This window comes from Rhinopithecus bieti, unplaced genomic scaffold, assembly GCF_001698545.2.
Source record: "Rhinopithecus bieti isolate Rb0 unplaced genomic scaffold, ASM169854v2 scaffold_11744, whole genome shotgun sequence".
NCBI lineage: Eukaryota > Metazoa > Chordata > Mammalia > Primates > Cercopithecidae > Rhinopithecus > Rhinopithecus bieti.
This window is the reverse complement of record NW_016807094.1, coordinates 666,704-689,416: the sequence shown is the minus strand read 5'-3', so window position 1 is coordinate 689,416 and position 22,713 is coordinate 666,704. Positions and strand designations below refer to the sequence as shown.

The 22,713-nt window shown below is 48.1% G+C and overlaps 1 protein-coding gene across 1 annotated transcript; it reads right to left on the bottom strand.

The window, feature by feature from the left end:
* Positions 1–13,502: 13,502 nt before the first annotated feature.
* KRT32 (keratin 32) lies at positions 13,503–21,386 on the bottom strand. Its single transcript, XM_017880148.1, has 7 exons — positions 20,857–21,386; positions 20,097–20,179; positions 19,799–19,955; positions 18,246–18,407; positions 18,042–18,167; positions 16,787–17,007; positions 13,503–14,226 (listed from the first exon to the last, which is right to left on the bottom strand). The coding sequence occupies exons 1-7, from the start codon at positions 21,322–21,324 to the stop codon at positions 14,097–14,099; spliced, it is 1,347 nt and encodes a 448-aa protein (XP_017735637.1). The 5' UTR covers positions 21,325–21,386; the 3' UTR covers positions 13,503–14,096.
* Positions 21,387–22,713: the final 1,327 nt, after the last annotated feature.

The window sequence follows — 22,713 nt, the reverse complement described above, 5'->3', positions numbered from 1 at the left end:
CAAAAAAATTAGCCAAGCATGGTGGTGCATGCCTGTAATTCCAGTTACTTGGGAGGCTGAGACAGAAGAATAACTTAAGCTGAGGAGGCGGAGGTTGCATTGACCCGAGATAGCGCCACTGCACTCCAGCCTGGGCGAGAGAGCCAGACTCCATCTCAAAAGAAAAAACCCCTGGGGAGTTTTTAGAACTTCTGATACCCAAGCCACACCCAGACCGATGGCCCCAGAATCCCTGGAGGTGGAGTCCAACATCACTGTTTTGTAAAGCTCTCCAGATGGTTCCAAAGAGCAGCCATGGTTGAGAAGCAATGACTTAGAAGAACAAGAAAAGAAAGGATAGGAAAGGTGATATAGTCAAAAGCAGCACTTTGGGGTCAGAGTGCAGATTCTGGCTTTACAATTTTCTTTTAAGTCATGGAGCTTTTATCTTCCTTTGTTGGAAATAAAGATTATAAAACCCACCCTGGCAATTATTTGGGAGAATTTACATTCCAGAAAGCAGTCACCAGTTGCTAATAAAACTACTTTTAATAAAGCAGTACAAGGTTGCAAGACTTTATCTGCAATTTTGAAATCCAAAAAATTCTGAACACCAAGTTTTCTCATGACTCATTGGTCTTTGTATAGTGTTTCTCTCTCTCTCTCTCTCTCTCTCTCTCTCTCTCTCTCTCTCTCTCTCTCAACGGAGTCTCACTCTGTCGCCCAGGCTGCTGTGCAGTGGTACAATCTTGGCTCACTGCAAGCTCTGCCTCCCGAGGTCACACCATTCTCCTGCCTCAGCCTCCCGAGTAGCTGGGACTACAGGCGCCCACCACTACACCCAGCTAATGTTTTGTGTTTTAGTAGAGATGGGGTTTCACCGTGTTAGCCAGGATGGTCTCGATCTCCTGACCTCATGATCCACCCATCTCGGCCTCCCAAAGTGCTGGAATTACAGGCGTGAGCCACCACACCCAGACGTGTTTATCTGTTTTATGCTCATCAAAACCCACTAAAATGACTTCAGAGACCATTCATAAGTCATAGCCATAGTTTTAAATACACTGCACAAGTCAAAAGATACAAAATAGCAGATATGTAGGCTGAACACGTTTAAAGATCTAATGTACAAGAGGACTCTTGTTAATAATAGAGTATTATATTCAGGATTTTTGCTAAATGAGTACATTATAGCTGCTCTTGCCATGGGGGTGGGGGGGCAGGAAATGGGTAACTACGTGAGATGATGAATATGTTAATTTGTTTCACTATAATAACCGGTTTGGTATATATATGTATCCCATAACATCATGCTGTATAGTTTATTTTTTATTTTTATTTTTACTTTTTTTTTTTAGAGACAGATTCTCGCTCTAGACTCCAAGCTAGAGTGCAGTCATGCGATCTCGGCTCACTGCAACCTCTACCTCCCGAGTTCAAGCTATTCTTTTGCCTCAGCCTCCCGAGTAACTGGGATTACAGCCATGCACTACCACCCCCAGCTAATCTTTGTATTTTTAGTAGAGACAGGGTTTCACCATGTTGACTAGGCTGGTCTTGAGTTCCTGACCTCAGATTATCCACCCACCTCAGCCTCCCAGAGTGCTGGGATTACAGGCGTGAGTCACCACACCCAGCCTCATGCTGTCTATTGTAAATATACACAATAAAATTTATTTTTTTTGAAGCACGACATGGGATATTCACCATAACCCACTGAAATAACCTGACAATAGTAATCACACTCTCAATATGCAACTTCATTTAATTCATTGCCCAGGAACCAGAAGATGCAGTTTCCCAAGCATTAAAGAAAGAAAGTGTCCCCACTGAGCAAACTCCTTGAAAATCAAAACACAAGTCGAAGTTGTGAGAAGCTGCAGAGCCACAAGGTACCCGCCTCTTCTCAGAGGTAAGCCATTTACAAGGTGGGCCTCAGCCACAGGTGAGTCTCTTTCCCTTGCCTCCCTCTCATCTGCAATGACAGGAGGGTTCCAACCCACCCTGTGTGCAGAATCTGCTGCTGCCCTGGCAACCTCTGGTGGGTACATAGGATGAGCTCAAGAAAGTGTTGCTGTGTGGGACTTGGGGGTGCAGGTCATGCGGGCACTCTTGCACGTGGCCTCCAGGTGTGGTACATGGATTTCATGACCTCTTGCAGCAGATGCACATGGAGACAGTTCATCCACAGACCCAGCTTTAGTTTATGTCCCTCCCCCCTTACTAACTCTCTGACTGCGGGCAAATTCATTATTCTCTGAGCCCCATATCCTTGTCTGCAATAGCAGCGTCAGCAATGCCAACCTCACATAGTAGGGACGGTTGTGAAACATACATCAGTCCCTTATCCTTCTACCTGGAGATACTGCAACCCTGATACTTGTAAATGAAGACCCTACTTGGCATCACACATACTTGCAGCCTTTGTTACCCAGAAGGTTCCAGTACGTGGTGATCTCGCCCACCAGTTGGGCCCTGATATCCAGCTGCTCCTGGTCCTCCTGGCTCTGCCACTCCAGGTCAGCCTAACTCTTAGACACCTGCTCTTCTACACTGCAGATGAGGCTCTGCATCTGGGCCAGCTCCGTGCCATAGTGGTCCTTAGCTTCACACAGGGAGTGCTGCAGACAGTCCTTCTATAATGCCAAGGAAAGGGAGAAGCAAGCTAAAATTCATGGATCTCCGCCCTCAGCCTGTTAAGATCATGACACCCCAAGACAGTGCCAGGTCCAGAGAGCAATCTAACTCCCTTTGGCTGTCTTCAGCCAGAAGAACCAATGCTGTGTTACTCCTCTTCACAGTAGACCTTTAAGATCAGAGCCCCCTCACCTGAATTAACGTTGATTCACTCACCATCCACATCTATAAGAACGTGCCTCCAAAGGAGGTGAAACCAGGGTTTAAGCTGAGTCCCTGGTTGGTATCTAAGTGAGGCCTATACTGACCCCAAGGAACTGCTCGTGGTCAGTGGGAACCAAGCTGGGTCTCCCACGCGTGCAGAGGGACTCACCAGCATGTGCTGAGCCTGAAGCTCCACCTCCAGGGTGTTCACCGAGCATCTCAGCTCCAGGATCTCCAAATGACAGCACTGCAGCTCCTAGAGCAGGACATGGCCTGCAGGCTGATGCCTTCAGACTGGAGCACAGAGACACAATTACCTCCCTGCCCAGGTGGAAGCCGGGTCCTCTGTACTATGCGGCTTCCCTTCGTCTGGGCTTGGAACCACTGGTCCACATCCTGGCAGCTGGTCTCCACCATGACCTCATACTGGTCCCACATCTCCTCTGACTGCTCAGGTCTGCAGTAGGCTCAGTCCCCAACTCAATCTGGAGCTTGCCTCCTGCACTCCTCAGAGTGCAGGCTTCCTATAGACACAAAAAGAACAGACTCCACCTTCATTCAGCCCTCCACCAAATGTCCTGCCCACCTGAAGCACAGCATGGTGACTGCTCAGGCACTGTACCCCAGGGGAGCAGCAGAGCCACCCCAGCAGCCCCCTTGTCAGCATCTCTCTCCATGTCTGAAATGATCTAATAATTATCTCTATTTTTACTTTATCACGAACAGTGACATCCATATAGAGTTGCCTCTGTTTCAATCAATATCTGGAAAAAAAAAAAAAAAAAAAAAAACTTCTTTGAGATATGGCAGCACAAAAGAAAGAAAAGAGCATTGGTCGGGCATGGTGGCTGACACTTGTAATCCCAGAACTTTGGAAGGCCAAGGCAGGTGGATCACCTGAGGTCAGGAGTTCAAGACCAGCCTGCAACATAAGTGAAACTCTGTCTCTACTAAAAATACAAAAAAACTAGCTGGTGGTGGCAGGCGCCTGTAATCCCAGCTAGTTCAGAAGGCTAAGGCAGGAGAATTGCTTGGATCCGGGAGGCAGAGGTTGCAGTGAGCAGAGATGGTGCCATTGCACTGCAGCCTGGGTGACAAGAGCGAAACTGTCGAAAGAAAGAGAGAAAGAAAGAGAGAAAGAAAGAGAAAAAGAAAGAGAGAAAGAAAGAAAGAAAGAAAGAAAGAAAGAAAGAAAGAAAGAAAGAAAGAAAAGAGAGAAAGAAAGAGAGAGAGAGAAAGAAAGAAAAGAAAGAAGGAAGGAAGGAGAGAGAGACAGAGAAAGAAAGAGAGAGAGAGGAGGAAAGGAGGAAAGGAGGGAGGGAGGGAGGGAGGGAGGGAGGGAGGAAGGAAGGAAGGAAGGAAGGAAGGAAGGAAGGAAGGGGAGACAGAGAAAGAAAGAAAGAAGAAAGAGAGAGAGAGAAGGAAGGAAGGGAAGGAAGGAAAAGAAAAGTGCATCAGAGACATGCGTTCTAATCCTGACTCTGCCAATTGGCAATGTGACTTGAGGCAGTCACTTCCTTTCCCTGAACTTCCATGTCCTCATCTGTAAAATGGCCCCTTCGTGAGTCCAAAAGCCCCTGATGTCTAATCCCTCTCTGAGTCCTTGGATCTATCATCTGAATCATTTTCCACAGATAGCAAGAGGCAGGGCTCTAAAATATTTTCTCCACATCTTTTCTGTATCTACTGCAGTTTCTTCTCTCTGAGCCTCAGTTTCCTCATCCCTAAAATGAGAGAGTTGGACTGCAGATCCCTGTGTGGTCTTTGCCAGCCCTGCTTTTCCAAGATTCTGGGACCATGGGTCTTTAATCTAGGGCAGCGGAAAGGTCAGCCAAAGGGGAGAAGACTCTGCCTGGTGGGGAACAGCGCCCAAGTGCAAACCCAAGGAATGGATCTGTTGCTCTTCCTGGTCAACCCCCTGAAATTGGTCTCAGCCATTTCGTAGTTGCTTCTACCTGCTCATGATTCTTTTTCAAACACAGAAACTCCTCCCTTAGGGACTCTTACTGCACCTCCAGCTCTCCCTGGCACAGACCCACATCACCCAGGAGGCTGTGCAGGCTGTTTTTGTTGGTCTCCACTTGTTGGCCAGGCCCAGCCGACTCTGACACCTGTCTAAACAGTACAAATGAGCATCCAAGCCAGTGGCCTGTCTCTCAGCATGCCTCTCCATTTGTTCTTCTCAGGCCAGAGGTGCTTGTGCATCAGCTTTGATTGGGGGGATCTTTCTATACTAAATAAAATATGAAAATACTTATTGATCTTTCACTGCCCACCAGATACGTTAGTGCACAATGAAAGACAGCAATTTGACAGAGCAGGAGCATTGCCATCTTGGACAAACACCCCCATTTTAAGTTTCCCTCGATTTAAAAAAAAAAAAAAAAAAGCCTAAATCCAGCCCCAAAACATCAGCCTAATGACTAACGTCAGCATAACCAGAAATATTCCAACCCTAAGAAAACCCCCCTCCAACCAGAAACATGCCAACCCCAAGATAGCCTCCCCTCTGACCAAAGACATTCCAACCCCACAATAAATTTTCCCTCACATAGAAACATTCCGAACCTACAATAAGCTCCCCACTTCCTAAACCCTTAAATATCCTTAGTCTGTAAGACAGAACTCCTGACTGAAATCAGCCAGAAGCCCCTCTCAGGTTTATTCTCCAAAATAAACCTGTCTTCGACCGTTGAGCCACCTTTCATGTTTCTTTCCTCTTTCTTTAACTCTTACACAATTAGTACCACATGCTTAGGTAGAAGGTGGTTTGGGTCTCAACACCATCATATGCCAGGTGTACCTTTGAGCAAGTTTCTTTCTCTGAGCCTCAACATCCTCATCTGTAAAATGGGGGTAACAATTCTTAGCTCACGAGGTTGTTGTGAAGATGGAATAAACTACATTCAGCACTTTGGTGGAGTCTGAAACATCGTGAACACTCACGAATGCCACTGTGACTGTTGAGACCCAACCCTGTCCTTCAGAAGCTGACTTAATTCTTGATTAGGGCTTGATCTTACTCAAACACATCTTAAATTACCCCTAAAACTCTTTGGGACTGAATCTTTCCATTAACACTTCTTAGGTCTGTGGAAACATTTCCTTGGAGGGATTCTTTTCAAAGGCTGCCCCTCCTTTACTTCCTCCACAGAGACCTGTACCTGACACCAAAGAGATGAACAGACAGAATGCCAGAGAGCAGCAGTTCCCAGCTCCTGTCAGACTCTCTCAGTCCTAAAGTTGTTGCAGCTGTTTTCACATTGTCCACCTGGGCAGCCAACCAAGCATTCCCTGCCCTCCTGTGTAAGATCTGGGAATGAGAGCCACCATGCTTCACAAGGATGCTCTCTATGGAATTCTCCCCAGGCCTTAAAATGAATGAAAAAAAAATGTGATCTGAGCCACATGGGGACGTTTCCATCTTTCCTTATGGCAGCTTTTTAAGCATGAAGTATCCAAGGGTTTGCTCCCATCTGTAATGAAACTGGCTGAGCTCTGGGACACATATGAGGTTTCACTTCCCACTCCACTGTAGACCCCTTGGAGAGAGGAGTTATGGGGCTCCATTGGTCAGGTCTGGGCAGCAATGTGGGGGTTGAAGGGATAGCCCCTTGGACTGGAACCCAGCTCTGCACAGCCAAGACCTGCTTCTGGTTCACTCACCCTCCCTTTTCCTCCTCATCCACTTCCTCAAAGGCACCGACACAATGATTAAGTGGACCTCTGTCACAGCCTGGCAGTTTACCAGCTCTGAGACTTTAGGCATAGCTTCTAACCCCTTGAAGCTTAAAATCTTCCCATCTGTAAAATGGAAAAAGTGATTCTATCTGCTTCATCAAATCCCTATATGTATTAAATGCAACCAAGCATATATGTTTAGCAAAGCTTCTGACATCTAGTGAACTCTTAATAAAGGTGGTCTATTCTTTTTAGATAAAATAGAAATAATAATATTCACCTTAGAGGATTGTTGAAATGGTTCAAAGAAAAAAGTTATGTGAAAATTCCCAGTTCAGGTTTAACATCTAGTAGAATCAAGGGTGATTTTGGAAATATTATAACCACTGTTGGCAGCAATCAAAAAGGAAACATGGAAACAGCCACAGAGACAGACTGCTACATCCCAGCTAAATATCAGCACTTAGTGGAAAATACTAAATAAATGTGATTAATTTTTTTAAATGAAGTGAGGTTGTTCATCCTTTCCACCATCTTGTACAGCACAGGAACTCCAAAACAAATAGAAAGGTGAGAATGCCATAAGAGATGTTCAAATATGGGGCTGTAGGTTATTCCATGGAAGCCAAAACCCATCCCAGGGGGATTAACCTCTAGAAAGGATTCCAGGAGGTGGGGAATATCACCTGGGTTTTGAAGCCCAGCTAGAATTTGGCCATGCAAAGATGAGAAAGAGAGCATTACACATGTGAACAAACATTTTGTGAGTGACAACACAGTTTGACAGAAGCACAGGATGTTTGCAGAAGATTAGAGGGAGGTAAGCTACAAAAAAAAAAGTGAGGCTGGGAACATGGCAGCCTTGAATGCCAGGACAAAGAGCTGAGGCTTCATCCTATAGGCAGTGTCTGCTCGCCAGCACCCAGCACAGCGATCACTCATTGCTGGTGCTCAATAACTAGTGAGTGAATGGTGGCATGTCCTTAAATAAGGCAGGATCTGGACTGTGAAGAAATAAATCCATATGCCACTCGCATCCTCTCATCACAGTCATCAGCAGTGATGCTTGTTGAATGGAACTGGTTGTAGAACGAAGTGGTTGGGCCCTTGACATCACAGTTTATTTCTGGCACCTTCAATCCATCTTCATGAACATTCATGGAATGCCATCCCCCCAGCAACCCCTCCAATTCTCCCATCACCAGTCCTCAGCCCTCTCTTTCCATGCCACTGATGCCAGAGCTCAAGGTCTCATCTTACCTTTTGTTGAAGCTCCTTAATGGTCTCAAAGTGTGAGCAGTAATTGGAGCATATGTCAGGGCACTGGCGTTTGCTCCACTGCTGGCTCTCAGCACTGCCCCTCCCCCTCTAGTTCTCATTCTCCTGCTCCAGCTGCTGCACCTTCTGCAAGCAGTTGGCCAGGCACTCACTTAGGAACCTCATGATCCCCTTCCCACTGCTGCTGAGGATGTCTGCACTGAACCGGCCACAGGTGCCCATGCTGGCAGGGATGTTCCTGGTCCCTGGCAGAGGACAGGCAGAGTGATTTCTGGCAGGGCCAGGTTGGACTGACCGTGAGCCACAGGTTCGAAGAAGATGGCTACTAGGTTGGTGATCTCTTACAGGTGGGCCCCAGTCTTAGTGCTGGGTTCTACAGACATTGGGTACAGAGTTTCCAGAGTAGCTGCTGGCCACAGCCTGCCTGGAGAAAGGAGCCTTCAAATGGCTCTTGCCAAAGCTTGGAGAGCAGAGATTTCTGCTTTAACTAGAAGCCATGGTCCTAGAAAGTTGAGTTGCAGATTAGTGACAAGGGCCAAGTGCTCAGGTGCGAGTGTTTCCTTGCCCAGAGCTTTTATTCACCTGCCATAGGAGCAGATGTGATACACAAGCTTTCCCCCAATGAATCCTCATTTTTTCTGCCATCAGAACAACCCATCAGCATTTATTCAGTCCTCAGAAGTAGCTCCCCAATTTTATGAAAGAAAGGGCTGACTTTGGACTTCTTGTTTACTGCCTTCTGTTATGAAAAGAAATGTTAAACGTTATCTCTTTAGAGATGCCCCACTGAAAAGTTAGGCTTTGTTCCCTGAGTGACTATCTGGCATCTCTCTAGGAGTAGCATTGGCTCTAAGATGAATCGTCCTCTCCACTGACCTTCAATGCCCAAAAAAGTAAAATTCTCTGATAAGAGCCTCAGGAATCCCTAAAGAGCAATAGAGCAAAGACTGCTAAGTTATTAGAACTAAAGAAAACTTCAAGTACTAATTCAACCTTTAATGCTTCAGAGACCAAAGAAGGACTGTGAGCTCCCCAGGGATGCCAAGCAAGTCAGATACAGAGCCAGGACTGGTCCCAGGGCCCCCAGCACATTCTGTTTCCTCTGCACCAAGATGGACAAGCTTTTTTCTGTTTAAAAGACAGATGGTAAATATTTTAGGCTTTGCAGGTCGTATACTCTCTTTGCACTACAACTACTACAACTACACTACACTACAACAGCTCTGCCGTTGTAGCACAAACCAGACATAGACAACAGGGAAATGAATGGGTGTGGCTATGCTCCAATAAAACTTGATTTACCAAAACAGGTAGCAGCTGGGTTTGACCTGTGAGCTGTAGTTGCCATCCCTGCCCACACAGCATAATGAATGAGGCTTAAAAATTGGATCCCTTGAGCCTGTGGGAGACCTTCAGTCTGCTCTGGAGCCAGAAGGCTGGGCAGAGGGAGGGCACCTGCGAATGGATGGTGGACTCCAGGACTGGACACCGAGCCTCAGACACCAGGGTCTCCACTCTACCAGGGTATTTACATCAAGACTGGAAGTTCATCCAATGCTCCTAGAGCAAAGCAAAGCTACCCATATGTTGTTGTTGCTGCTTCTGCTGCTGCTGTTGTTTCTGAAACTTGGGCTTCAGAATGGCTCCAAAATATGACTCAGCTGCCATTGTAATTGGGGACAATCAGAAGAGAAGGAAAATTCATTGCCAAAGCATGTTTTCTTTACTCAACATTCATTAGGCACCTACAGTATGCCAGACATCATAACGGGCATTTTTATACGTATTATATCCCAACAACTCTGAGAAAAAGGTAGAATTACTCCCATTTCTAAAGGGGAGAAGACTGAGATGCAGAGATTCAGAGTTCTGCCAAAATCACACAGCATGTTAGCCGCAGAACTGGGAGTCTAGCCCGGTTTTTCTGGAGCCAAAGGCACTGATCTTCTCCATTAAGACAAAATGCTCATTTGTGACTTTGTTCACATATTATGATTAAGGGACACTGCTATTTAGATATAAATTTGTCTTTACCAATTGGGCAAAAAGATAGATGTCAAATGGTCTTAGGAACTTTCTGTTTAGCCGAATTGATATTATCGCATTCAAGTGCTACCTTTTATGAAATACAGGCTGGGTTCAGTGGCTCACTCCTGTAATCCCAGCAGTTTGGAAGGCCAAGGCGGGTGGATCACCTGAGGTCAGGGGTTCAAGATCAGCCTGACCAACATGGTGAAACCCCATTTCTACTAAAAATACGAAAATTAGCCAGACATGGTGGCATGTGCCTGTGGTCCTAGCTACTCAGGAGGCTGAGGCACAAAAATCGCTTGAACCCGGGAGGCAGAGGTTGCAGTGAGCCAAGATCACGCCACTGCACTCCAGCCTGGGCTACAGGACAAAATTCTCTCTCCAAAAAAAAAAATATGAAATACAAAAAGAATATTATTTTATGATTAATGATTTTCCTGGTTATAGCCTAGAAGAGGCATATGCTTTTTTTGATCACACTCTAAAAGGTTACCTAATATAGTGGTGAGGAAAGATTCATTCAGTGCAACTCAGAGTCCACACATGGCCCCATCTCCCAGACGCCAAACCCGACTCCTGGATCTTTCAGGAAGCTGTCGCCCTCTGGCCAGTCTTCCCTGAATGGCAGTTCTGCCCATGGGCCCTCACTCCCACCCCTAGAACCCATGGGCTCTCACTCCCACCCCCAGAAGAGGGTGCTTTCCACTAGGGCAGTGAGCAGCAGGGGTGAGGCCCAGACTCTTGAATAGCCTCGGGGAAAGTGGTGTCTTTGAAAAGCACACCGTTTTTTCCCAGTCCCACTCGGAGAGGATCCCTGATGTCTGTGAGGGTTTCTCCAAAACATCAAATATGACAGAGGTTTTATGACTTGACCAGGGTCCTGCCTACATTTCCCTATAAACTCTTCCCCTATAAAGAGTTAATTAGATGCAAACGCTTTGATATGAGGAGAGAGTTCCTCTGAGAATCTCCATGCGTGGTACACTGAGTCCAGTTCCCAGGAGACCCCGGTGCTGGTGGGGGATAAATATCTCCCAAAGTCTATGCCCACAGCTTCATCCATCAAATAAGAGACAGGCTAGGCGGGAGGGTAGCTCGTGACACATCTGGCTTGAAGTACCATCCAGAGATAGAAGATGATGGGCATCACTTCCAGCAGAGGGGGGTACTCCTGGCCCTGGACTGTGGGGCTTGGTTTCATATAAAAAGCTTTAACAGGCATCTGGGGAGTCAGACAGGTCTTGGCAAGTGGGAGGGACACACAGGTGTGGGAATGGGGACCCAGGTGGACTGGAACAATAGGCACTGGGGAAACGGAGACTCTGGAAGTCCCCAGGGGGTCCAGGGTCCAGGACTTCAGGCCCACAACTCCTGTGCAATCACTCCTGCTGAGGCTGTGGGCCACAGTTCAAGGTCCTTGATCTTACTGAGCCCAGTGCTCAAAGAAGGAGATTCTGAGTTTGGTAGTTGCTAGTGACGCTTTTTAAGAGAACTATATTCCCAGGAAGAAGTTTCAGCTTCTCAGAGAATATGTCTCCCTTCTTTGGGAAATGAAAGAAACGGAAAGGGGAAATGTGTATTAGCCTGAAATAATAATAAACCTAGGGTGCTTGGAGAAAGCATAAAGAGCTTGGAGAGACCTACGAGGTTTGGCGTCAAAACCCTTGACTTCAATTCCCCCCTGTTGGTTGCGTCTGTGAGCACATCTTTCCACCTCTCTGGGTCTGATATGATTCTTCTGTAAAACTGGGAAAGCAGGGCCAGATCATCTGGAAGGCTCCTTCTAATTCTGACAGTCTTAAGATAACTCTGTCCAGTAGAACTTTCTGCAGTTCATGACTGTATTGTCCTATTTACTACCACTTAGCCACGTGTGATGAGTGCAACTCAGGTGAACATTTCAGTGTATGCAGCCATATGTCATTAGGAGCTACCATACTGGACAGAACAGGTCTAGGATTATAGAACCAAAGATTTGACCTGCTCAGTGTGTTGTTTATCAAGCTGAGCACTTTCCAGAAAAGTTTTGCACTGGGGTTGAAATTAAAGATTGTTGGTTTGCACGCAGTTATGAGAGAATCCAATTAGCCAGAAAATCCAATTAGCCCCTCTCTCTTGGTATTTCAACTCCTTGAAATTTTACCCACCCATCAACCAGGAACCACAGCTTGCTGAGCAGTATGTTCATGTCCCTGCTGTCAGGCTAATGACCTTGTCTGCCAGGGATGCCTGCAGGATCATGTCTGGAGAGCCTGCAGGCAGCTTCGGGATCCAATCCATTTTTCATCATTTCTTGGCAAGGCCAGTGGGAGGATACTTAATAGAAACATCATCTCAGCTCATTAAGGAAGAACTGTGTGTTTGGAGGGTGAGGTTCAGAAAGGTGTTCAAGATTCCTGTCCCCAGTTCTCTCTTCTTTACCTGCCATGGCCAATCCATTGCCAAGTCAGGTCCATCACAGTGTCTCTTAGATTGATTCCTTATTTTTCCATGATCCTGACATTGTCTTACCTGAGACCCTGTTAGCTTCTTCCACAGCCTATGCCCTCCTCTCAGCCATCCTGTCTGTGTTACTTGGTGAAACTTTCTAAGATGCCACTCTAGTCATGTCATCTTTGGGCTCAAATCCTGCAGCAGCCCTCCCACTGCCTTCAGGATAGAGTCCAGAGTCCAGGCTCTTTGTGGGGTACCCAGGGCCCCCCTACCGTCTGATACCTTTCTACCATTTGAGCTTCATCCCCATCAGCCTCTCACAGGAACCCACTGCTCCAGCCAGCAAGACCCCTCAAGGCCTTCCAAGAGTGACCCCTGCTCTCTTGAAGATCCCCACGCACTTACTTGCCTATCTGGTGCCCTGTAGACCTTCTATTCAACCTCTAAGACCCATTTCAAATGCCACCAGCTACAAGAAGCCTTTCAGATCCTCTCAGCCTAAGACTCTCTCCCAATCTTGACTAGTGTTTACTCTTTCTGGGTAGGAATTTGGCAGTTAGAATGGTCAAAATAACACTGCTGTGCAGCTAGACTTGGGTTTAAGTCTTTGTCCTTGCATGTAACCTTCAACAACTGACGTGACCACTCTATGCCTCCACTTCCATGTCTAAAATGGATACTATACGTACCTTACAAGGTGGTCATGAAAACCACGTAAGTTAATTTATGTAATATGCTCCACACAGTACTTGGTGTATTATAAGTGCTCAAGAAGTAGTAACCATTGCCATTATTATTATTATTACTGTTACTATTATATGGCTCTTATGAAGAAAGGAGTGGGGTCTTATGCACACAGGTCTTAGCTCCTCCTATAATTACAAGTATTTGAATGGTGGTCATCACGTGCATTTTTTATACCCCCTGCACTCAGCTGTAGTTTGCAAATAGTGAGGACTGTGAATATGAATCTCTAGAGCCCAAAGGCCTCGATTTCAGTCCTGGGTCCGCCACTTACAAGCTGTGTGACTTTGGGCAAGTTTCTTAACTTCTCTGGGCCTCAGTTTCCTCATTTACAAAATGGATGAAATAATGGTCTCTTTTTCATGGATTGTTGCAAGGATTAAATGAGGCATTACTGACATTGCGTCTGGGAACTCTCCCCTGGATTAGCCAGCCCCTAATGCAGAACCTGCGTCCAGTAGCTGCTTAGTGAAGATATTTTGAAAGAATGAATGATCCCATTGTACCAGCTGTAATGAGATTTAGGGGTGGGTTTATTACGGTATGATTCTCAATTACAGTAATTTGGCCTAGGTTTCTGGCATAATTATCTCCCTCCTCTCTTTGTTCTTTTATTACTTGGCTCTAGAGTAATTGATTAGTTTTAACTGGTTTATGGCATGAGGCCTTTTTAGTGTACACCTCTCAAGCCTCTATGGAAGCAGAAGGAGCATAAAAATAAATACAGAATTTGCCCCTTCCTCTTGAGCCCAATTGAGTAGGATTGGCCTGTGGATGCAGCAGCGTAAGTGACAAAGAGAGACAGACATGTTTGCAAAGCCACTGAGTGCAGCTCTATTTGCCAGTTAACTAACAACACATGCCCTTTGAGGCAGCACAGACAACCAGAAACATCACCAAAGAGGACAGTTCACCCACTGAAAAAAGAGGCAGTTTTGAAGTGATGAGGGCTTGAGCACCCCCTGGAGTATCAGAGCTTGTTGCAGGCGATCCATGGTCCTGCTCAGGGTCTTCCTTGCTGGCCGGGGCTGGCCCTGCTCTTTTGGTGGCCACTGAATACCAGGCTGCCCAGCCCCAGGCCCTCCAGGATCCACCAGCACAAAGGGGCTTCAGTAGCGGCCCTGGGGGCAGGGTGAGCAAGGCACGCCGACGATGCGTGGCACACAGACGGTGCGGGGCACACATGGGGAGGGCACACACGGGGTGCAGGAAGGAGTGGAGCACGGGTTACAGGGCAGCCTGCAGGAGAAAGTCACAGAGGGACAGGATTAGTAGAGAAGGCCCACTCGGCCACAGGTCCTGCCAATTCTCCCCTTGGATGCCTCTCAACCCCATCTACCATGCTTCCTCTGCTCAGCCTTCCTGGTCCCAACCTCTCCCATCTTTGCCTGAGTCACCTCATGGCCTCCTAACTGATCTCCCCAACCCAGCTTGGGCCCCACCTAACCACTGTCCACTTAGTTGCCACAGCAATCTTCTATAGTCACAGATCCAATTATGTCCCTCCCCTGCCTAAAACCTTCAGTGGCTTCCATTTAAGCTCAGGATGAAAAGCAGCTTCCTCTGGAAGCCATCATTCTCAGCAAACTAACACAGGAACAGAAAACCAAACACTGCATGGTCCCACTCATAAGTGGGAGTTGAACAATGAGAACACATAGACACAGGGAGGGGAACATCACACATTGGGGCTTGTCAAGGAGTGAGGGGAGTGGGGAGGGAGAACATTAAATCAAGTATCTAATACATGCGGGGCTTAAAACCTAGATGACTGGTTGATAGTTACAGCAAACCACCATGGCACATGTATACCTATGTAACAAACCTGCACGTTCTGCACATGTATCCCAGAACTTAAAGTAAAATAAAATAAAATAAAGAAAAGCAACTTCCTTAATAGGACCTGCATGATCCTGCTCCCACCTCTTGCCCCAGCCTCACCTCATAGCTCCGTTGCTCTCAGAGCTGCAGGTACTCTGACCTTCTTCCAGCTCCTGCAGGGACTGCTGCTCAGGCCACAGGCCTTATGCCCTGTGCCATACATCTCTGGAACCCTCTTCCCTCTCCACTCACCTACATTTCTTCTCTTGTTTAAGAGCTCAACTCAACTGTCACGTCCTCCTGGAAGCCTCCCCTGTCTCTCTGAGACAAAGCCCCCATGGTACATGTAACTCCTTTCATCGTGATTAGTAATCATTGTATTACGGTCTGTCTCCCCTGCCAAGCAGTGAGGCCAGCGGCCACAGACACATGCCCACCCTGCATGCCTGGCATAGAATAGGCACCTAATAAGAATATTTGGATCAGACAAAATACTAAATGAGTGAAGAATGAATACATGGTGAAAGGAAAAAGGATGATCTCAGAGACTGACAGGCATGCACTCAAAGCCAGGAACAACACACTGGATGCTGGATGGAAACCCAGTAGCTCAGAGAACCAATGGGAGGCCTGAGGATCATGTGCAACCTGAAATGTGTTCCATTTGCCTGGTAGTATATATTTTCTTTAATTTGTTGAAAATACTTAAGAATCAGGAGAATTTAACGTTTTTAAAAATCCAGATTCTCAGTTTCCCTGGAACTATCAGAAGATCAGCAATACTGGACCTGCTTCTCACACAGTAGAAGTGGCCCTGAGGGCATGCCACTGCCTGGATTGGACAAGGCAGGAGCTTTCTGCCTTTCCACCATCTCCATATGACCCATGTCATTCATGCATGTTAATGGCCTGGTCCTTGCAAATGTTTGACACAACACTTGCCCTGGAGTTACAGATTCTGAATAACAGAGAAACAAGGCCAAATGCAGAATAAGAAACAGCTACAACAGTCATCAGCGCACTGGGTGTCCACGGCCCAGAGGTACCCTGCATCCAGACAGCCAGCAAGTCCTGCTGATTCTACCTGTACAGTGTCTGCTGCCCGAACTCAGGCCCTCCCCATTGCTTACCTAGGCTGTGGCCAGGGCCTCCTGGACAGTTTCCCTGCCTGGTTCCCCTCCCTCTACTCAGTTCTTCCTGCTGCTATCAGAGCCATCTTCCTGAAGAACAGCTTTGAGCTTGAGAGACATTTACTGAGCATCTACTATATGCCACGTACAAGGAATAAAAGTGTATTATAATGTCTCTGCATTCTAGATGTCTACCATCTAGTGGAGAAGACATGCAGTAAATTCTCTCATTTCCTCCTCAAAACAATAGTAAGGCCTTCCACTCGCCTATAAAATAAAACCCTTCCTTCCCAGCATGACCCGTGTCGTTCTCCATAAATGGGCCCCAGCTGATCTTGCCTGTCCTGCTCCCCAGCAGGGCTCAATTACACAAGGCTTCCTATTGTCCTCCCGACATGCCAAAATCTCCCTTTGGAGAGCAATGGAGCTATCAGGTGAGGCTAGGGTAAGAGGCAGGAGCAGGATCATGCAGGTCCTATTAACAAAGCTACTTTTCATCCTAAGGTCCCGACATGCCATGACCTCCAGCCACCTGTCTCCCTATCTCCCTAAACATACGGAAATGACAGGAGGGCAGATGCCCTGTCTTCCTCTGTCTTGGTGCCCTCCATAGCACCTGCCCCATAGTGGGTACTTAATCAGACAGAGTGGTCTCCGAGGGGTCTGGTTCAGGATGGCAGCGTGAACACAACTGCCTGACTTCCTTCAGAGCATTCCAGCTTCTTAATGGCTCCATAGTCAGGACAGGGTTCGAAGCTGATGGTCCCTCATGGGTAGATCCAGTTGCTTCCTATAACCTCCCAGAGTCCCTGCCCACATGTCTGTGAGCCTCAGCTGGGCCTGCATACTTGCTGTCCTCGCTCTCCAGCAGGCTCCGGTAAGTGTTGATCTCACTCTCCAGCCGGGCCCGGACGTCCAGCAGCACCTGGTACTCCTGGTTCTGCCGCTCCAGGTCAGCCCGGATCTCGGCCAGCTGGGCCTCCACGTTGGTGATCATGTACTGCATCTGGGCCAGCTGGGAGCTGTAGCGGGCCTCGCTCTCTGTCAGCGTGTTTTCCAGCGAGTCCCTCTAAGGCAATGGAAGACATAACCATGAGGAAGGGAGCTGTTTACCATGGCCTGCTTCAGAAAGAACCAAGAAGAGCCAAATCTCCCTTTGATGCTGGGAACGAGCCCTCCCTACATCAGTCACTTTGGAAACAGAAGCCCAGAAAGGTCAAATAACTTGTTCAAGGGTAAACAGCTGCTACATGATGGAAGCACAGTTTCTACTTGTAAATCTAATTCTAAATCCCTCCTTCCTTCTGCAACCTTTGGCTTCAGGCTTTAGATCTGAGATTTCCCAAGTACCTCCCTGCTGGCATCATTTAAAACAGTGTTTTCAAACCTGGCTGCACATTAGCGCCACATGGAAGCCCTCAAACAAATACCCATGACCGGCCCAGCACAGTGGCTCACACCTGTAATCCCAGCACTTTGGGAGGCCAGGGTGGGCGGATCACCTGAGGTCAGGAGTTCGAGACCAGCCTGGCCAACATGGTGAAACCCCCCCCCCATCTCTACTAAAAATACAAACATTAGCAGGGCATGGTGGTGCATGCCTGTAATCCCAGCTACTTGGGAGGCTGAGACAGGAGAATCACTTGAACCCAGCTGGGGCAGAGGTTGCAGTGAGCTGAGATCATGCCACTGCACTCCAGCCTGGGTAACAGAGTGGGACTCCATCTCAAAAAAAAAAAAAAAAAAAAAAAAAACCCATGATCAGGCCCCACCTCCAGAGACTCTGGTTCAGTTGGTCCAGAGAAGAACCTGGGCATCAGGATGGGTGATACTGAGATCCATAGGTTTGGAAGGGCAGGCTAAGCACAGAACAAGCCTTCTTGTGAAGTTGAGTTTGACAGTGTCCACCTAACCCATGTCTGATTTGGCCTCTTTGATCTCTGAGCTGGATCTCGGGAGAAACCTCCCTCCAGGAAAAGTCAACAGGATGAGCATCCGTGGTGGCCGAAATCTGGGCCTCCTCTTCTTCTTTCCTGGGGACCTGCATCTATGCTCAGTGCCACCTGGGATCCAGAGGGAGGGTGCCCACCCAGCAGCTCTCACCAGGCTGTGCTGAGCCTGCAGCTCGATCTCCAGCGTGTTGACCGTGCGTCTCAGGTCAATGATGTCTGACTGGTAGTTCTGAAGCTGCTCAGAGCTTGTAGCCACCTGCTGGTTAAGCTCCTCCATCTGCAGTGAGGGGAAGGAGAAGGCTGGAGTCCCTTCCTAGGGACATGGAGGAGGCCACCCCCACTGTGAGAGGCTCACCTGCATATTGAACCATTCCTCGACATCCCTGCGGTTGGCCTCCACCATGGTCTCGTACTGACACCGCATCTCCTCCAGCACCCTAGTCAGGTCCACCGGGGGTGCAGCATCCACCTCGATGTTAAGGCGGTCCCCAAGCTGGCATCGAAGGGACCCGACTTCCTGAAAAGGCACAAGAGCTCCAGGCAAGTGCGACAATCCTATGATCCTGGCTTACCTCCCCAGGGAGACATGAAAAGATGCAACAAGAGTTACTAAAGACTGAAACATTAGATGACCCCCAAGGACTGCAGTCCACTCGGCAGCATCCCAGTGCTCTTCAAACTCCAGCTGAATACCCCTGTGATGGGAACCTCACTGCAACACAATACTTCCTATCACTTTGGCAGAATCCAAGAGCAGCACCCAGGTTTGTTTGATGCATTTGGGCTAAAATGGGAAACCGATCCCCCTAGTATTCCCAGTCACCCTCTGCACCTGTGTTCATCCTGGGAGGAGGGTAGCAGGAGCCTGGCTTGACTAGTTAAAGGCCCGAGTTAGGGCAGCTGTCTCCCAGGCTTGGCTGCCAAAGAGGGAAAGTTGTCACTGAGGCTGCCAGGGTGTGTGATAACTTCTCATTAGTGGCTTCTTGGTGCCATTCCCAGTTCTCTGATTTGAGTGAGATGAGTCAGGCACCTGAGGGTGCTCGGTGAGTATGTGGTGACTGATTGTTACTTTACACTTAAGCCTGGGGAAACCCAGCCAAGATTCAGAGACACTTGTCCATTCAAATCCCAAGTCAAGAGGTTGAGAGTCAACCAGGGAGGAGGAAAAAAACCACCATGGCTCAGGTGGGCTTGGCAGCACACAGGTGCCCAAAGCAGAGGGCTTCCCCTCTGAGAAACTTCAGGAGATAGGAAAAATCAGAAAGTAAAGGGTTTGCCTATGGCTTCAACTTGAGCATTTTATATACAAACAGAAGAGAGGACAAAATAAGGATGGGGGCAAAAGGAGGAGACCACTGCAGCTCTACTCCCTCTCGGAAAAGATAGGACTGCTTCGGAGAGTTTAGCCGGGCAGAGATGGACAGGCCATTCAACGTGAGATCTGGAACATGACTCACCCTGGCACCACTGCACCACTCTACCTCTGCTGTGTGGCTCTCGAGAGACCCTGGCACCACTGCACCACTCTACCTCTGCTATGTGGCTCTCAAGAGAAAACAAATTCAGTCGCCACTAGTGAGTGCTTGGCAGTCACACTAGCCCAGGAAATGCAGAAGGGAAGGGGACTACATTTCTGAGCATTGACCAAGTGGCAGGTGTTTCATACCCATGCCTTGGGGATTTCCATGATGGATATCCTATCCATTAAATCCTCACAATAACCTTGCGTGAGAGTGTTGTCCCTGTTTTACAGATGAGGAGGCTCAGGAAGATTCCATAAATTGGGCAAAGTCACTGAAACAACATGTGGCAGGCTTGGGAATTTCAACCCACGCCTATCCAACCCCATACCCCACGTTCTTCCCCCTCTGCTTCCTGGGGCCACTTCAGCGGGACTTCCAGCCTTACCTCCTCATGGTTCTTTTTGAGGCACATCAGCTCCTCCTTCAGGGACTCCACCTGGGCCTCCAGGTCAGCCTTGCACAGAGTGAGATCATCCAGGATCCTGCGCAGGCCATTGATGTCGGCCTCCACTAGCTGCCGCATGGCCAGCTCCGCCTCATACCTGCACAAGGACAGGGTCAGCAACCGAGGGTGGAACTGAATGCAGAACTCAGGAAGGCCTTAAACTGCTGGCACTTTCCAACCCTCCGTGAAACTAATGAGGACAGGACCTCCCCCGCTCCAAGTCCCTGGCCAAACTCACTTTGCCCTGAAGTCATCAGCAGCCAGTTTGGCGTTATCAATGTTCACGACCATCCTGGCGTTCTCTGCCTTGGTACACAGAATCTGTAGGCCAAGGCACATGGAAAGGGTTGGTTCAGGATGAGAAGAAGGAAAAAGAACCCAAATGAAGAGAAGACAGCAGCAAAGGTAGGATCCAGCAGCCCTGCAGCCACCCCTGCAGAAGTTCCTCTTCCCTGGAACTCTGGGAGATATTTAGTGAATTGCTAGTCCTAGGAGAACTTGAGATGTGTTTTTTAAGAACCTGGAGCTTCATAAATTCAAATTCCCTAATTTGGATGCTCCGAGCAATGTGGAAGGAAAAAATCTCATGTCTGAAGTCACTCATGTGACAGTTAGAAGGGTCTTTGACATTTACTGAAAACTCCCTGTGGACCAGGGGCTGTTCCAAGCAGTTGACCTGCATCATCTCGTCGAATCCTTTTGACAACCCCATTAGATAACGACCATTATGATCCCTGTTTTACAGATGAGAAAACTGAGGCCTGTGGAAGGGATGGGACCTCCCAAAGTCATGCAGTGAGGCAATGGTAGAACCAAGACTAGATCCCAGATCTCTCCATATGAAAGCCTGTGGCTGAGTGCTCAAATTATAAAATAACCCTATGCCCTAGAGAGGTTTCTTTGTCTTGAACATAGCTTAATAAGCTAACAAGATTCCAAGCTGGAATGCCAACTAGTCCAGATCCCTTCCCAGAGAGCCTGTTCACCGCTGCCCTTACCTTCTGCTGGAGCTCCTCAATGGTCCTGAAATGAGACTGGTAGTCAGGAGTCATGGTGAGCACCTGGGAGTGAGAGGCCTCTTGGATCCTGCTCTCCAGCTCTGCATTCTCCTGCTCCAGCTGCCGCACCCTGGTCAGGTAGCTGGCCAGGCGCTCATTCAGGAACTGCAAGGTTTCCTTCTCATTGCCGTTGAAAGCCCCTTCGCGGTACCAGCTGCCGGGGCCCGTGGAGCTGGAGATGCCACTGGCTGCCAGGCGGGAACTGGATAGATAGGTTTTGGAGAGGCAGCTGGCTGGCCGGAAGGTGGTGGGCATGCAGACAGAAGGCAGGCATGCCATGGGCTGGCAGACATAACCCAGGCACAGCTCAGGCCGGCAGTTCACGCTGCTAGAACAGATCGAGGCAGGCCGGGGGCAGCTCTTGAGAGAGGCTTGCAAGTTGTTGGTGACACAGCAGGCGGATGTCATGTTGGGGAGGCCCGTTCTCCTCAGCCACAGCTGCCTGGATGTCTACAGATCCCCATGCCGCCCGGGCCATTTTATGCCCTTGCAGTGAGGGGGCTCATGATAGAAATTCATCATTGGGTAGTGTTGATGTTTACACCCAACCCCAGAGGAAGCTGCTAATTAATTTGTAATTTGGTTTCCAATAAGGAGTTCCTTTCCTCATAAAAGAGGCCAAACTTATCATTTGGCTAAAGCAGAAGTCTGGGTTCCTGTCATTGATCACCATGAGAGAGCTTCAGGACACATCTTCAAAGGGTCAGCTGCATGCCTGGGCCCTCATTAATAGGGCGGGCCCCCATTAATAGGGTGGGCCCCCCAGAAGACCGCCACAACCCAGCCTGTGCCTCCGTTGACTTTGCCCACTGCACCCCCGCCTGTGCGAGCCCTGAGAAGCCTGCAGGTCTGTGCAGCAGTGGCTGCCTCTTTTAATGAAAGCATTCCCCATGGGAAGAGGCCTGGTTATTTAACAAGGAGATTTGTGGGTGGTAGAAACTGCTCCAATACCGGCAGCAGCATAAATCCAGCAGAAAGGAACAGGAACCTCAGAGGCTTCCTAACAGGCATCATCTTCCTGCCAAGGGGAAGAAAATAATATCAGCAGGGAGAGAATGAACTCAAGACATAGGCAGCATCACTTCTCAGCCTTTTGGCTAAGATCAAGTGTGGTATCTGTTCTTATCATTTTAATATCTGATACGTCCTCTATCCGAGGACAGCATATTAAATGGATTTTTGGAGCAGGGAGATGGAATAGGAGCTTGTGCTGTTCACTCTACACATTGACCTGGTATTGCAGTACCTCCAGGAATGCTGCACCCCTTCAAAAGGCAAAAAAAAAAAAAAAAAAAAAAAAAATTCCAAACAGAAGCCTAAGAATCAGGTACATCTTTCCAGTTGGACCCTTCCTCTTGGAAAAGTCCATATCGTGAACATCTCCAGGTAGCAGCTGCTCTATCTTGACCCCCTCTGGACCATCCACTCAATTATCACTGCACCTTATACACAGTTGTCAAGTGCTCAATAATTGTTTGTTGAACAAACCGAGATAGAATATTTGCAACAGGTTCTACTTTTACTTTCTGTTGTGGTGGATGGGGAAGGCTCACTTCAGGATCTCAGACCATGGAAGCAGTATGAATCTGCTCCCTTGGGAAAGGACGTTCTGTAGCCCTGGAATGAGCTAAGTCAGGAGACAGGGAGCAGATGTGCCCAACTATAGAAGCCTTGGGCATTCACTTAAGAAGCCAACGTGCTAGAGCAGTGGTTTTCAGTCCTGGCTGCAAAAGCTGTGAGCTTCACATTTAGTATGTGTGTGCTATATAGCCACTTTTTTATTCAGTAATCTTCCTG